Source organism: Folsomia candida, unplaced genomic scaffold (genome assembly GCF_002217175.1).
Source record: "Folsomia candida strain VU population unplaced genomic scaffold, ASM221717v1 Fcan01_Sc042, whole genome shotgun sequence".
Taxonomy (NCBI): domain Eukaryota; kingdom Metazoa; phylum Arthropoda; class Collembola; order Entomobryomorpha; family Isotomidae; genus Folsomia; species Folsomia candida.
Genome location: NW_019091234.1, coordinates 289,595 through 305,068, shown reverse-complemented (window position 1 = coordinate 305,068; position 15,474 = coordinate 289,595). Strand labels below are relative to the sequence as shown.

Below are 15,474 nucleotides of genomic sequence, written 5' to 3'. Positions count from 1 at the left end.
AGCATTGGAAATGGACGAATTGACTGTAATTTTAATGGAAGTTTGAATGGAAATTTTAACCAACCTAATCTACGAGTAGGTTGGTTAGAATTGGTTTTTCGGAAGTGGAGAAAGTTAACTTGGGAGGGGGTCACGTGATATCAATGATATCATGTTACCTTAATATAATAATTGTCTTTATTTCAAAATACATTATGTGGATAGGATTCATGAATTTGCATGGACAGATCGTAGAGTAAATCTATGTTTGATTCAGTCCAGAGGATCATTCGACTCGTTCCCAATCACACAAGTTTTCTCGAAAATGTTGTTGCAATTGGTGGAGTTGTCGTCGCTCGTCTCTTCGTACAAATTTTGGATAACTGTGGCTGAAAACTTGTTGCGACAACCCGACAAATTCACTCCAGTAAAGACGCAGCTAGCAAACTTGCCGTCGTCCCCATCAAGATTTGCAATTGCATTGAACGTGGTGGAATGCACGTTTGTCCCTTTCGTCCCATTTTGTAGAATCAGCGAGTTTCCTGTCAACATTTGTGTAGAAACGCTCCGGATCTGGGTCCCTGCACTTCCAGTTTGGACGACAATCCCAGATTTGGAAAGTCCTGAAATAAACATTCAGATGTATCAATTCGGTCGACTCGTATTAGAATATCTACTTCAATTGTACCATTCAAAGCCACGCTTTTTACAACGTTATCATTTCCACCAAGGATTACACCTTTCTCTCCATTCGAAATTACGGTAGAGTTCAGCACAATATTATCCCCCTTGATTACCGCTGCAACTTTTGAAGCTCTGATAACCACTGATTGTATCACGTGATTGTTTCCCCTTATTTTTACTCCCGTATCGTTTGATTGAATCACGAGAGATTTGACATTCCAGGGGCGACGGTGCGCTGTTATACTGATCCCCGTCCCAGTGGAGGAAATTATTGTCGAGTGACGCTGGAAATCCTCCGACTGTGTCCCAAGCAGCGTTGTGGCATCATTCGACGTAGCATTGTCTTTGTCAGTATGATCTGGGAGAACGAAATCGCCAACGTAGTCGACTGGGAGGAGAGTGACCACATCGCCAGGCTTGGCCTTCTTGAGGGCGGAGGTGAGTTCGCTGGACGTGTTGGCGTACAAAATTTTTGCCGTCGTGGTCGTCGTAATTGTAGAGAGCAGCAAGAGCGTAAACGACAAGTTTGATCGCCACATTGTTTGCGATTCCGAAAATTTCCTATTTTCCTTAGAAAGCTCGTGAGATATTCTTTCTTTCTGCACACAATTTGTGATTGAAATTGAACACGTAATATGCTGATGACATATTAAATTAGTCAGAAATTCATCCTGGCAAAAGCTCATTAAGTTAATTTATGTGGATTGCGCATGGAAGGATGTCCTTATGAAATGTCCAATAACACGACACGACTTATAACGTCCATCTGCATATACCTTGTGGTATGTCATTGTCATTACAATTTATAAATGTCACTAAAAATGAGCTAAATTTACGACACGATTGAGCAAAAGCATAGCAAAAGTTATAGAAATGCACAAAAGAGACGATGAGAATGGTATTTGAATGCCATGATGCCCCATAACCCTTTCACGCAATAATGTTTTTGAGATCTCTCCTCTCTGAATCTCAACCTGCTAAATGTATGCCACGTACACGTCCACACATTCACGTTGAAATCGCTTCAACAATACAATAGGACACTTTATAATTTTAAATCTAAGCATAAAACCTAACGGAAATTTACATCTTCGCCTCAACTTTAAACCATCAAATCAAAGTAAAAATAATAATTTGTAGTTGTTGTAACTTGTGTAAAATTGTGCAATTGATTGATATTGTACTTTTTATATCAATATTGCTTGATTGAGGGTGAAAGTAGTGTCGTTCGTGAAGGGATAGCAATGTTAAGCTAAAATCCAACCAAACTTTAAATCCTTGTCCTCCAGTCGGTTTAAGTCGTCGTGCATAGTGTGGCAATAAGTAATCTGTAATCTTAACTTTTCACCATTTTTAATACTTCCACTCTGTCGGAGGTTAAGTCTCTGTATGTAATTAGTTAGAGCTTAAGTGCTAAAAACGTCCATGATGCAGTACTCATCGTCTTCTTATCACTACTCTTCCTCACTGAGGAGGAGGGTGAGACTCTGTTTCGCCTTTGTGGTCGTAGTGGCCGTGTTGAAGGGGGCGGAGGGTCAAAGGGTCGCCCCAGGAGTGCCACCACAACATTACAACCAGCACGATCCCAACCAACAGTTTCAACATCAGCAACAACAGGTACACGACTAACCAAATTTTATGTACATTTTGATTTGGAATATTCATTTCTTGTATGGTTTCTAGTTCCAACAGCAACAAGGGTTTGGTCAGGGTCATCCTCCACCTCCTCAACAACAGCACCACCAACAACAACAATTCCAGCAACCCCCCGCACCTGGTGTCCCTCCACAACAGTTCCAACAACAGCAGCACGTTCCACACCAGCAAGTCCCAATTCAACAACAAGGTCATGGTGCACCTCCGCCCCAACAACACCAGCAACAACAAGTCGCGGCGAGTGGAGGTCACGGACATGAGCATGGAGGTCAAGCTCCATTCTCAGGTCATGGTCAACCACTTCTGGACACTTCTAATATTGGACAAGAGAGACAGTGAGTTGTAACGTAAATACTAACTGATCAGATGAATGGGATTTAATACTGTATTTTCATTACAGGCATATTCAAGAGCACATGGATGTACCCATCGGTAAAGAAAGAATTAATTTGTTTGCACATTGCACTTATCAGCTACCTTTCACATTACTTTTTCATTTTAGACACATCACAAATGAGCGAGCAAGAGTTACAATTTCACTATTTCAAGATGCATGACGCCGATAATAATAATAAGCTCGACGGTTGTGAACTAGTGAAAAGTTTGATTCATTGGCACGGTAAGTAAATAAATGCCTTGCTTGAAATATCTCGACACATCTGTGCATATGTATTTTATATGTGCATTCAACAGCTTGTCTTTACATCCTTTTTTATAAGTCTGATAATTAATAATTAACAATACGTCTAACGAAAACTATGCAAAACTGGCTCGGGTCTTGATTCATGTACTGTCCTATTTTGACTTCTTAAACCTTTCCTTTCGCTTCCAGATGCGTCAAATCACGACCATCGTGGAGGAACGCCCGTGCCCGAGCCTAAAGTATTCAGTGATGAAGAATTGATAAATATGATCGATCCCATACTCAAAAACGATGATAAGAACGGTATAATCAGCCTACTTGTTAAATACATAATATATAAAACTTTCAAAAAGTTGTACAAACTGGAATTTTTATTTTCTTTCAGGTGATGGGTTTATCGATTATGCCGAATTTTCATTGGTCAGTTTAACACAATATTTTTTGTTTGTTTGTGTTTTTACTAATTTCCCCGTTTTGCTTACTACCTCTTTATTCATTCGAAACAGGCACAAGCACAGGCGCAAAAAAACGCTCAGCAGCCGAAACCCCACTAAAAACTGGAAATATGGCAAGAACTGAAAAAATCGACTGAACCATGCAAATGACGACGCTGGACGATCGGATATAAAATTGATTATTATGACATTTCCTTCAACGATTCCTATTTTAATTAATTACCGTTTCTTTGAAACCTTTTATCATCCTGCATTTTAACTAACTTACGACTTTTATCAAGTTTGACATTTAAAAAATTTGAAATATAGTATTTTTTTAATTGGATGAAAATTATGTGGAGTTGGTAAATAATAAATTATCATTACGAGGGTGCTTTTTATAACATGCGAAGAAAACGTCTTACTCCATGCTGCACTCTTTCATCATACGTAATAAAAATGCCCGCAAAATGTCAATCTTTGTTTTTTACTTCGTTTTTTAGACCACGAGAATGGCGAATCCTCTGCGGAGGATACTTATCTGACTGATAACCAAATGGAGACCGTCGTGGACCAAGTGTTAGAATACGATGGCAATCAGGACGGCTACATTTCTTTCGGCGAATTCAGAAATGCCCAAGTTGCTCAAGCTCACGAGGAAGAACGGAAAGCAAAAAAGTGTACGACGTGCGGAGATTGATTTTCTCTGCTCTGAAAATTCATCGTGTCATTTTGTGAAGTGTATGCATGTACAAGTGAAGAGAATTACAACAATTTTAAATAAATAGTACTGGACGTTTGAAGTTCATTTGGTCCCTAGATGAATGCTTGACATACAAAAAGCGTCAAACTGCACAAATGCTTAATTTGAGTGAATGAACAAGTTATTTGATTTCATTATTGACATCAAGTTTAGCTGACAGCCTTCAAATTTGAAACTGTTCGTGCTGCAGTTAAAAAAAAGAAAGTTGAGCGTGCTTTATGTTTAATTCAACACGCTTCATTATTTTGCTGAGTAAATTCAACAGACGACGATTCAATATTAAAGATATGAACACGTTGCATCTTATCAACTACCGAAATTTTCGATATCGTAGAGAGTGCGGACGGCACGCGAGAGTTCACACACATGCACATTTATTTTGTTTATTATTAATTTTCATGCAACCCGATAACGTTTTAAATTAAGAGCATGGTCGGCAAAAATGGGTAATTAATTGGCTTCTTGCAGTTAACTTGAACCTGTTGTGCTGTGTAAATGTTAAAAAAAATCTCGCACTCATTGTCAGGCCAGGACATTATTATTTTCATACAGTCAAAAGTCGGTATTTACACATTACAAATACTTGTACATGTAAATATTCTGTGTTTTTATCCTGAGCGAAATATAAGTCATATTTATACGAAGCCATTTCCATTCGCAAATAATTTCGTAATTTGACTTGTTTGTTATGATGAGAGATGTAATTGTTGTGTTGCTTGCTTGCTACCAAGTCACAAGTTGCTATACTTGCTCTTGTGTTATTTCTCCATTTTGGGACATGTGTTCTTCACAATAAAAACGAATTAGTCATTTCCTTCAGAAAATAAAGCATTTAACGCACACAATGTATTTACCTACGTCACAATGGTTTGATAGCTTCATATTTTTATGTCTGTTGCATAAATGTTGGTTGGTGTCACATTGTTATTCTTTCTGCAATTCTGTGGTCAATACTAGAATTGTGCGTCATCCAGGGTACGAAAACATGCATAGTATACATGCATACTTACGAATTACGATTAGAGAAACTAGAGATGACCAAATTCATTTACCTGCCTCCACATCATCTACACATTGACACCGAAGCGACGCTTCTGCATGCCTTCTGTCATCTCTTGTCTCAAATGTCACGTTGGAAATCTCTTCATGACGCATTTTCATACACGACTACTGTATGTACTTATCTATGTAAGACGCACTCAAGTAAATAGTTTTTATGAGAGGTAATCCAGAACATAATTCCACCTGGTCTCCGATCGGTCAGTTGATAGTGCTACCTTGTGATGGACCTAAAAATATGCAAGAGGTGGACTGGATACAATTCCCTTGGACGTGGGAAGGAATGAATGGGGGGAAATCGGAGCTTATCAGCACGGCGAAGAAGAGGAGCTCATTGCTCGACGATGGTGTCATTCCCAGACACCGGTGAATCAACCTCTCGACGGAGGATTCATTGTGAAGGAAAACGTGTGAATGTGGGTGTCATGAACTCCAGAGGGCAAAAGGATGAGGATTGGAAGGTATCAATTACACAAGTATCAGAGCAATGGATGGGCAATCGAGCCAGTTCTCACACTATCCGATCCACCTCCGACACAACATACGTAGCGTGCTCTGAGCTAGACTGACTTCTTCGGGTACAATTGCTATTGTCACCCGGCGTCGCAACGATGAACATGACCCAGTGTCACTTTCCCAAGATAATAAAGTCGAGGAGCTGTGCTTAACGTGGTGAATGGTCAGAGAAGAAGAGGACAGTCCAACTTTTATTGGTGGTGATGAACCTGACACCTGAGAAGGTGGTGGTGGCGTCATATTCGGTTCCATCCACCATCCATCCAAACTAATTAATTACTGCTCCAGATCTTTGGAAATGCTTGGGAGTGAGCCAAGTCAGCCTACCATTCTCACACTTTCTTTCTCATGTTGTCCACAATAAGCAGTAATATGTGCTCGGATTCCTATTTACTGGTTAATAGCCGCACTGGAGACGATATTTGTTGACTTGTGATGATAAGTTAGAGGGCTTCGTATCATGCATTTGAACCCAGCTCTCTCTGTACATATGCATTTCGAGTGATATATGGTGCACCAGGTAATGGCGTTTAAATGGTTTTTACTGGTATGCACAAGTTTTATCAGGGAAGAAAATACATATCCCGACGCTTTTTTTTCAGGGCGAATTAAGTTGAACATGAAACAAATGTTGGCTCAAAATTTGTGTTACATAATTTTCAATTGGGAAGTCCTACATGACGATTGTACGTAAATAAGCATGCACATATCTACAATGTTGACTATGCAGTGGAATGAAATAATTGCATGTGTCGATTCTTGATTCCTGTGGAATACACCACTTGACTTACGGTACAATTCAGGATAATGATTTATGAACATTTCACACGTTTTTGTTTCAAAGTGTGAGGAGAAGCAGGCGACGACGAGGAGGAAAGGGAAACACTTATTAAATACATACATCCACACCACTTTACGTAAACTTGAGCAAATACACAGACATGAATACAATGTGCCAATTATGTATCTTTGTGCAGTTCGCATTTCACATGCAGAAGAGAAAAGTTGTGGGCAGACTGGTGAAGAATTACTTGAAAAAGAAAACCTCATAGTAAACATACCCGCTCCAATTCTTCTGCACTATTTCCTCTTTAATTGGCTCAGTCTGCAGGTGCAAATTAATGCAAAATTTTTGCAAAGTGGAAAATCAGTCCAAGATAATAGATTATATTTAGTTAATTGGATATCGTAGCATTTAATTGGTATGCATACTCCTTGGACGACTGGAGAGAATATGTAAAGTGAGTGGAGTTTGAGCAGGGGTCGAGTTTTTGCATATTGTAAATTTAGCGTTATCTTGGTCCGCATGTATCGAGATATGGTCAGTGCAAGAGGAAGCTATTTGCAGTCTTTGTGTGTGTATCACTCGAGGATAGGATAAAGTTACGTTTTTATCAGGATTGCATTGCACTGCTGCCTTTTCCTGGGCTTCCTCATCATTGGGAGTGCACATAATAAGCAGCAAAGTCTCAGGCAGCATGACAAGACAAGTGCCAAGTGAAGGAAATGACATGGATTTGCACATTTGCGATTCTCATCTTGACCAGAAATAACGTCATCCTTCACGAGTCTCATTATCCCTCAACCTCCTCTCCTACCAAGTCCCAGTCTCAGTTTCCCGTGTCGACGTTCCACTTGGTCGCACAATCGTCTCACTGCAAATTACTGGGCGAACTAGTCAAATCAAACTATTACAAAAATAGTCTCAACAAATTATCAAGTCCATTTACACACAATTGCTCAAAAACTTTATACTAATAATAATCTCAAAATGCAGCTCAAAAACGTGACCAGATTTTCTTCCCCACTCGTGCTCAAGACATTGATTCTCTGCAGTTTGTTCCACACGATGAGGACGATGGGCATAGGAAGAAGTGGTGAAAGTGGTGAAAGTTCCTCCTCCTTTGCCATGTACCAGCCACAGCAGCACCAGAGCGGAAGTAGAAGTCATCACCACGACAGCGACCTCCACCACCACCCTCGCGCCATGCTTTCCCCACCACCCACAGAATCCTCGTCCTCCTCCTTAGAAAACAGCGTCCAGTATCAACAGCTCTCCCGTCAGCGGAGAGGTCATCACCACCACCACGCCAGCAACAACAACGCCATTGTCCGAGCAAGCGTAGCATCCGGGGCCCAACGCCACTCCTCCAACTCTCATGCTCAGTTCAATTTCGCCCGCTCGGAAGGTGCGAGTGGTTGCCCAACTTGTGGCGCTGCCCAACAAAATATACAAACTGCCAACGAATTGTCAAACACAATTCCGGATCGAGAGGAAACGCTGAGAAGAATGCGCTTGGAAATGATCAAGCAACAAATCCTGAAAAAACTGAGGTTGAAAGAACCCCCGAAAGCAGTCGGGCGTCAAGATAACAATCTTCCCAGTCCCATAATTTTGGGCGACACGTTACCAAAACGGAGCGAATCCGAGTCGGATCGAGATGTGGAAGACTTTTATGGAAAAACGGAACAGGTCATCGTTTTCCCGCAAGACGAGGGAGTCAAGTGTCGTCCAGATTCGAGCAATCCGTCATCCTGCTTTGGTTTCAAGTTGCCAAGAGAAATTCGCTACGAAGAGATTGGAAATGTGGAACTTTGGGCGTTCAAGCTGCCCGATCCCAACGACGGGAAAGGTGACCAGTCCTTTTACGTGAGGCAGTTGGCAAAGAGAACGTCGTCGTCCTCGTCGGATGAACCAGCCGACGGGGGTGACTACATCGTCAGGGAGAACACGGGGTCACAAATGAAGGGGTGGATCTCACTCAACGTGACCTCCGTCGTCGTGGAGTGGATGCGTCGAGGCGAGTTTGAAAAGACTTTAGAGGTCGGATGTCTCACCTGCGCCCAATTCGACGAAGAAAGTGGTGAAGATTTAGGCAGCCCGATCGGCACTGAGGGTGAGGATCGACCCTTCCTCGTCTTCAACATGGCGGGCATGGTGCGCAAGAAGAGGTCTCGACGTCACATAAACTGCACGCCAAACATCACGGACTGTTGTCGCGAGCGGTTCGTGGTGGACTTTAAGGAGATTGGGTGGGACTGGATTATTGGGCCCCAGTCCTACGACGCCTTCTACTGCAAAGGGAGTTGTAGTCTGAGCAGCAGTGCGAGTCGGAGGGGCAGCATCCTCGCCAGATATCTCAACATGAGGGACGCCAACAATCAAACGGCAGAGTTGGTCCCATGCTGCACAGCCACGAGGATGAGCTCCATTAGTTTGGCGTACAATGATTGGGGCAACTACAACTCCAGCGTTCCTCGCAGACGGACTGAAACGTTGCCGAACATGGTCGTCGAGTCTTGCGGCTGCTTTTGATGACTCAAAATTTAGGTGAGCGGCCGGAATTTTAATGTTTTTTTAGAACTTTTATTGCTCGCTTCACATTGTTCCAACATTTTCATTGATTTTGTTACAATCAGAGAAAGATCAACTCTGCATCATTTGTTGCATAATTTTCTAATATTGCCCACTTGAGCACGCATTCAGTGTTGGATTTTGTACTAGGAATTTTTATGAGCCGTTTTATGATTTGTTTTATATTAATGGAGATACTAAATGTGATAACGAGAGGTTTAGAGCAGTAGCAGCAACATTGCAAACTAAACACGAAGCGAAATAATGCATGTGGATTGGTGTCCAGTTACGACTTTTACGATTTTAACCGTTTGCTGCTTATTCCTCGCTCACACCAACTTTTAGAGACTGGATTTTGCAATGTACTTATTCCAAACTCACACTTTTGTGTCCTTTCTTTTGTCCAGATCTGCCTCCTCCATTGTTTCATTGTTGAGAGAAGATGAAGTGGGAAGAAAAATGTATAAAAGTCACGCAAGCAATGAACCCATCGTCACCCGTGACCATGACCTCTCTTCTCCCCAACCCCATCACCAATGTCAAAACCAATAAACTCGTCAACACCGTCATCCCTCAAATTACACAACTCGCTACAAGATCACCAGATGAGATCATATCAACATCTCAACAACTAAACTATTTTGTGATACAATCGTCATCACCCTTGAGATTCGCTGTCCATGCGTGGTAGGTATTGACAATTGCGGCACAGCGACGCCATGATAATTCTAAGAACGTAGCTCCACATTCGACACAAGTCCAAACATTACGAATTTCATCCCGTCCTTTTGTACATATTTGTCCTCATTCCTTCCTCCGAGGTAACCTCCGCTCATTTGTAATGTGACAAGAACTGATGTGTGAATATCTAGTCGTTTCTTGTTTCAATTTTTCCCTTGTTTCATAGTTTGACGTAATTGTATCATAATCTGTATGTGAATTTAGAGCTCGTATTAATTTAGTCATTCATCATTTAGTTAGCACAGTATCGATAGTTATGTACATGAGATAAGTACGTATCCACGTAGAAGTGTCTATACCACGTATTTAATATAATTAACGATGTAAGATTACACCTAGGAAAGTAAATTAGGTATGAAAAGGTGAATGACTAATAATCCTTCTTTTATGTCTTTTTGTAATATTGCGTTTCATTTTACGAGAGGCAACCGCCTCTCCTCTATTTTACGACCCTTATTGTCTTATCCTCCATAATTTCGTTCGTCTCTATTGTCCGTGCATGTGTTTCAGTGGGTGCGGGTGAGGTAGTTGTCCTCCCAAAAATGCCGTTCTCATTCCCACAAGAAATGAATGAAATGAATGAAATGCACGAGTTTGATTCCATTTCCTGGATAATTCCAGGCAACCACCTCAAGAATACCAACACCTCCAAGAGACGGTCCGACCAATGTGCATGTGTAATTTGTAAATATGTATGTATCAATCATAGTTTGTCTCACTTCAGTATTTCTTAATTCTTAATTTCCTATCCATTGTCACCTTTGACTTTTGTTCCTCTTCCTGTTCTTAACATATTTGTATAATCTCCAACCTAAGTATGTATGACCGTACCTTATTGGTACTCGTTTTATATTATTGATAAGAACTCAACAACTGATGATAAAGTTTGACATGTTTTCAATTGTCTAATTTTTGATGAATGATTTTTGGTTGTATAATATTGTAGAAATTTAGACTGAGAACACAATAATAAGTATGAACGTTATCTACGATACAGGAAATGATAATCTGGCTGGAAGAGATAATACGTATTTATCAGGGATTTTGATACAAAAGTATGAATTAAAAATAAAAATCCTCTCTAATCTCAAAATGTTTGTATTTACTCCTTTATTTCCGTTTGCCTTTTGAAAATCAGGATACAAGTTTATTTTTTAAGTGCACAATTAAACTAAATTATATTACTGAATTAATGTCGCGATGCTGGTCAACAACATTTCATTCTTCCGTCTAGTTTAGTAGTAGATTTGCTTAAATTATTGATATTGTAGGATAACACACCTTCACATCATTCCTTATTAAACTTACATAATTGTCTTAATTAACTAAACATTTGAGTAATCTCCTTTTTACGAAATGGGTGAAAATACATTTTAATAATTTATATCTCAATTCTGGCGTGGAGAATGTAGTTTATACAAATCAGTCAAGTACAAATTATCCTGCTGCTGCGTGTCAAAATATTGTGTGGACAAACAATCGCTTAATTTCCTTAATTACGGGAAAATTTAACCTTACAAGTCTCGTCTTTAATTAATGAGCAAATATATATTATAGCTACTTGACAATTAATAAGGAAGAAGCCATCCTGCAGTTGATATTTGGTGTCATATTTAAAGGCAACAAAGGAGGAATCGATGGAATCATAAACACGTTTTGGGAGTATCTTATAATTAAACAAAAGTAATAACAATAATAATAGAACTAGAAAATAATAACGAGACGGAAGAATGATTAAAATGGAAGCGATTAACGTTATTAACGTCCACAGTAGTTGAATTAAGACAAATATTACATATATATGATTATTTGCAGATTATTCAATTTTTTGGATTATTAGTCTTTTTTGGGAGTGTCATCATGCACCGTCACAAAAACAATTAAGGGGTGGTGGCCTTGTCGTAAATTCCTGGTACACTCATTGGGAATGGCGATGATGAATGATGATGGTGACTGTGGGTGGTTTGTTGGGTTTGTTGTCGTCTTAAAGCAGTTGTACAACGAATATTCATCCTTAACTCTCACCAAACAATGTTTTCTCTCGTTATTGTGCAATGTGCGATTGGATTGACTGATTGAATTTATCTTGTACCAAACATGGGGGTGAATGACTGCGGTCCAGACTATTCATTTGGGAAGAAGGATTTATATAATAATTTCAAGAAGTAATTTATTTTAGGTTGGGTTTATTAATGTAGATACGTACCCTGTCAGCAGGTTTTTTGGGTGTAAATCTGGCCGCTAGAAAAAGAAGCATTTTATTTTACTATTTTTTTTCGTTTTAATCATTTTACTCATTGGTGACTAACCTTTATTCTGAACGGTAGTCCAATCCGCCTTTTTTGGCACGTGTGACATTGGTGAGTTGGTGTGACTGTCTCGCCCTCCACGACCTCCTCCTCCTTCAAGAGGCGGAAGGCTGTCGATTTGCCGCTTCTCCTCCAACTCTTGCATATAAGCGTCACGGTGAACTTCTTCAATTGTTTTAGGACCACCGACTTGACGTCGCGGCCTCCATCCGTTGTCTGATCGAAGTTCGACAAGATCCTAAAACAAGAACATCGTCGGACGTATTAGTCTCATTTAAATATCAATCAAGTCTCAATTTTAAAAATATTAGGAAATTGAAGTGCAAAGGTCTAACCATAATTGCGAAACGAATTCTGGATGAAATTTTCTTATCCTCCGATAATTTACTCAGTGACACAAAGACTTTGTCCATCCATTTTTCTTCTGGTCCGGGTTTACCTTCTTTTTTCGTCTTAACTTCTAACTCTTTCAGTTGTTCGTCCAATTTTTGCCCAACTGAAATGGTGATACTCTAGCATTTTTGGCTTGCAAATTTGTAAACAGAATTAATTTGTAATTAAATCACTTACTAGTCGTCAATAGTTTGCAGAGGGACTCTAATTTCTCATCATCCGGATTGGCTGTGAATAAATCGTAATAAATAAATAATAACAAATGACTATTGATTTATTTAAAACTAATTGATGGGCTTACAGAGTAATAATGCGACGCACGAAACCATAATTTTGGGAGAAAGCATTTGTAACTTGTACAATTCTCCGATGAAGCGTACATTTCCCAAAGCCCGTTTCCGCATGGAACTCTTCAACTCTTCCAATTCGAATTTTAAACTTTCTTTTTCCTCTGAACTCTCAGATTCTTGGATTTTCTTGAGTAAATTAGCAGCAGTATCTTCCTCTGTATCACTCCGTTGAAACTCGTGCTGGCACTTGTCAATGATTTGTTTCCGGAAGACGCGAGAGGTTTCGACAGAGGAGCTACACACGGCAGTTACCATTTTGGCATAGGCAGCAGAGAATGCTGGTTCATCAATGGCTTTTTCTACAAATTACAAGAAACATGTAATAATTTTACTCATGAATTTATGTCGTCCATTAGTTGTACTTACCGAATAAAACATTAATCACAGCGGCAATCCTTCCTTCCTTGTCTTGTAATGGGATACCAATAAATTTGACCATTAGTCTATCAAAATTCTCCGGTGTTAGTTTGTTCAGGATTCCGCGAGTGTCTTTAACTATGCCCTACACACAAAAGAAAAACGTAGAAACAATTTCTTATGATTACTAAGCACTGCTTAGTAAGCAGACATACAAGTCATACAACAGTCTACATGTCGTCTTAAGTTGTTATGAATTGAGTACCTCAATGATAAGCTCTTCCTCTGTTTTGGGTGTCTCGTCTTCCTTCTTCGTGGTGGAGGAGGAGCGTGCCTTGAGTCGGCCTGGTTTCCATGCGTTGGGGTCGGATTGCAATAGCTTCTCTGGGCCTTGAGGTCTTAAACTGACGAAATAGAAATATTAGAAATCCATGTGTTTCAGTTTCATGAGAGATAATTTTAAATGTGGTACTATTTAAAAATTTACCTTATGACCATTTTAGGTTCTCTCGACGCTGGTGGGGGTGGTGGTATGACCAGTGGACCAAATAAACCAAATCCGCCGAATGCGTTCCCATTACTGCTATTTCTGATTGAACCTCCGTAAAGACCAGAGCCGCTTGACCCATTGCGAGAGTTGCCGCGAGAGAGGGGTGGGATCAGTCCTTTGGGAGTGCCAAGTGGTTGGCCCTAATGTAGTTTACACAAGGATTTAGGATTTGCTACTTACTTAGATTGCAAAAAGTAGGCGCAAATGAGTGATTGGACTTACAAGTAGTCTCGTAGGACTCGTTGTTCCAGCCTCTTTGGCGAGTTCTAGGAATGATTCAGGCACCGAGAAGACGGACAAAGGCTGGTTGCCGATTTTTATAAGCAAATCTCGATCATATTTTTTGATGGGACTTTCTCCTGGTGGTGGTGTCGTCGTCATGTTGTAACCTTGTATCAGCATAATCTAGCGAGGGGGCACACGAGGAATGTTAGTCTCCCCCCAATCTCCTGTCCAATCCAATCTCAATTGATGGAACAGGAACCTCAATTTCCTTCCTTGTCAATCTATTAATCAAATTTAAAACTTGGTTCAAACCAAAACGTTTTTAAGAGTAATGATTGATGACGCACATTCCAATTTACGAAAGTTATGCAAGGAACTCAAATATGAATTGACGTTTAACTTATTGAACACCCTCAAAATGTGTGGAATGAAAACAGTGTCAGTCAGTCAATACGCTGTTTAGAATTTGTAGTTAATTTCTTTTTGTGAATTGAATTAAAATAATAGCAGAGTACAAGTGAGTAGAAAGCTGTTGAGTTGAGAGGTAGGTACGTAGTTAGTAAGTCTATTTCGTATATTTCTCTGCTGGTCTTCGTTTATAGTGCGTGGATCGAGTTAAATCTCGTGGGTTGAGAGGAAAAGTAGAAATAAATTGACGGACGACGACTTGGTGGTGACGTCGGTGTGGGGGCGGAAATGACGGAAAATTGGAGAAAATCGTGCTTACCCAGCAGAAGCAAAATATTGTTGCTTCTTGGCGAAAGGGATGTCGAGTCGAAGGAATAGCTTTGCGTACTTACTTAATAATTTAATGGATGGATTGAATTGACGAAACCTTGAATAATAGGTCTCTGTTGCACTGCCAAGTCAAAGTTACGTCCACTTGGTTCTTCTTGTCATTTAGAAAGGTGTGCAGACAGATTAGGCTGTGAGTATAAAGTGGCTGATGAGATGGGAAGGCCGAGCTGCAGTCAGTCATAAAGTGAATGGTGCTGGCTGGTAGCTAAAGTACAGAGACGGCATGCATTGGCCATTCCATTACAAAGACATCTCTCAGAGATATATAGCATCTGTTATACCCTCAACCCACACCCTCCACGTATCACATGAAGGGCCAACTTTGCTCCAAAATCCAACACATTCCACCCAAATTAGGCTCCAAGTTAAAGACAAAGTTTGAGGAGAGGAAGGGTCACGTGATGAAATTTATGAACCCTGCCTCCCAAAGTGGTGATGGTGGTTAAAGATTTTGTGGAATTTTTTGTTCGTCCATTCATAAGAAGAGATTCGTAGGGCCGGCGGCGGTTTACTTTTCCCAGACCTAACCTAACTAACCAAGTATCGACCTCTCACAAAATCTGCTCAACAAAGGATGATCAGTTCTTGCGGAAAAATCACTTCCTGGCTGATCGACTATGCTTTTTTGCTTCCATGCCTTTTTAACATGAGAGAGGTGCGAA

General features: G+C 40.2%; 4 protein-coding genes across 7 annotated transcripts; 2 read left to right on the top strand and 2 right to left on the bottom strand.

Moving 5' to 3' along the window:
- Positions 1 to 182: 182 nt before the first annotated feature.
- Positions 183 to 1,342, bottom strand: LOC110861520. Its single transcript, XM_022110647.2, has 2 exons — positions 668 to 1,342; positions 183 to 602 (listed from the first exon to the last, which is right to left on the bottom strand). The coding sequence occupies exons 1-2, from the start codon at positions 1,200 to 1,202 to the stop codon at positions 253 to 255; spliced, it is 885 nt and encodes a 294-aa protein (XP_021966339.2). The 5' UTR covers positions 1,203 to 1,342; the 3' UTR covers positions 183 to 252.
- Positions 1,343 to 1,345: 3 nt separating this feature from the next.
- LOC110861532 (G-box-binding factor) lies at positions 1,346 to 4,215 on the top strand. 2 transcript variants are annotated; one of them, XM_022110662.2, is made up of 7 exons: positions 1,346 to 2,280; positions 2,347 to 2,654; positions 2,720 to 2,751; positions 2,822 to 2,938; positions 3,152 to 3,265; positions 3,348 to 3,382; positions 3,469 to 3,805. In XM_022110662.2, the coding sequence occupies exons 1-7, from the start codon at positions 2,089 to 2,091 to the stop codon at positions 3,514 to 3,516; spliced, it is 846 nt and encodes a 281-aa protein (XP_021966354.1). In that variant the 5' UTR covers positions 1,346 to 2,088; the 3' UTR covers positions 3,517 to 3,805. The 2 variants fall into 2 exon arrangements, with proteins under 2 accessions (XP_021966354.1, XP_021966355.1); XM_022110663.2 differs by lacking the exons at positions 3,152 to 3,265; positions 3,348 to 3,382; positions 3,469 to 3,805 and adding an exon at positions 3,900 to 4,215.
- A 2,541-nt stretch (positions 4,216 to 6,756) lies between these two features.
- On the top strand, positions 6,757 to 10,923 carry LOC110861434 (growth/differentiation factor 8). Its single transcript, XM_022110541.2, has 2 exons — positions 6,757 to 9,065; positions 9,497 to 10,923. Exon 1 carries the CDS (start codon positions 7,506 to 7,508, stop codon positions 9,048 to 9,050), a length of 1,545 nt encoding a protein of 514 aa, XP_021966233.1. The 5' UTR covers positions 6,757 to 7,505; the 3' UTR covers positions 9,051 to 9,065; positions 9,497 to 10,923.
- LOC110861451 (eukaryotic translation initiation factor 4 gamma 3) lies at positions 10,924 to 14,988 on the bottom strand. 3 transcript variants are annotated; one of them, XM_022110559.2, is made up of 11 exons: positions 14,742 to 14,988; positions 14,012 to 14,295; positions 13,727 to 13,929; positions 13,505 to 13,643; positions 13,249 to 13,384; positions 12,834 to 13,181; positions 12,710 to 12,760; positions 12,475 to 12,635; positions 12,140 to 12,377; positions 12,037 to 12,071; positions 10,924 to 11,953 (listed from the first exon to the last, which is right to left on the bottom strand). In XM_022110559.2, exons 2-11 carry the CDS (start codon positions 14,189 to 14,191, stop codon positions 11,912 to 11,914), a joined length of 1,533 nt encoding a protein of 510 aa, XP_021966251.1. In that variant the 5' UTR covers positions 14,192 to 14,295; positions 14,742 to 14,988; the 3' UTR covers positions 10,924 to 11,911. The 3 variants fall into 3 exon arrangements, with proteins under 3 accessions (XP_021966251.1, XP_021966252.1, XP_021966253.1); XM_022110560.2 differs by having other exon boundaries at positions 14,815 to 14,988; XM_022110561.2 differs by lacking the exon at positions 14,742 to 14,988 and adding an exon at positions 14,362 to 14,589.
- Between the last annotated feature and the right edge of the window lie 486 nt (positions 14,989 to 15,474).

What these genes read in the sequence shown, in the direction of transcription:
- LOC110861520 (XM_022110647.2), bottom strand. Translation starts at nt 1,202, where the DNA reads ATGTGGCGATCAAACTTGTCGTTTACGCTCTTGCTGCTCTCTACAATT. An exon ending in AAAAAGCGTGGCTTTGAATG is followed by an intron (nt 603 to 667) that starts GTACAATTGAAG and finishes TGTTTATTTCAG; the next exon opens with GACTTTCCAAATCTGGGATT.
- LOC110861532 (XM_022110663.2), top strand. Translation starts at nt 2,089, where the DNA reads ATGATGCAGTACTCATCGTCTTCTTATCACTACTCTTCCTCACTGAGG. An exon ending in TTCAACATCAGCAACAACAG is followed by an intron (nt 2,281 to 2,346) that starts GTACACGACTAA and finishes TATGGTTTCTAG; the next exon opens with TTCCAACAGCAACAAGGGTT. An exon ending in GCACATGGATGTACCCATCG is followed by an intron (nt 2,752 to 2,821) that starts GTAAAGAAAGAA and finishes TTTTCATTTTAG; the next exon opens with ACACATCACAAATGAGCGAG.
- LOC110861434 (XM_022110541.2), top strand. Translation starts at nt 7,506, where the DNA reads ATGCAGCTCAAAAACGTGACCAGATTTTCTTCCCCACTCGTGCTCAAG.
- LOC110861451 (XM_022110559.2), bottom strand. Translation starts at nt 14,191, where the DNA reads ATGCTGATACAAGGTTACAACATGACGACGACACCACCACCAGGAGAA. An exon ending in GAACCTAAAATGGTCATAAG is followed by an intron (nt 13,644 to 13,726) that starts GTAAATTTTTAA and finishes CTATTTCGTCAG; the next exon opens with TTTAAGACCTCAAGGCCCAG. An exon ending in GACTACCGTTCAGAATAAAG is followed by an intron (nt 12,072 to 12,139) that starts GTTAGTCACCAA and finishes TTCTTTTTCTAG; the next exon opens with CGGCCAGATTTACACCCAAA.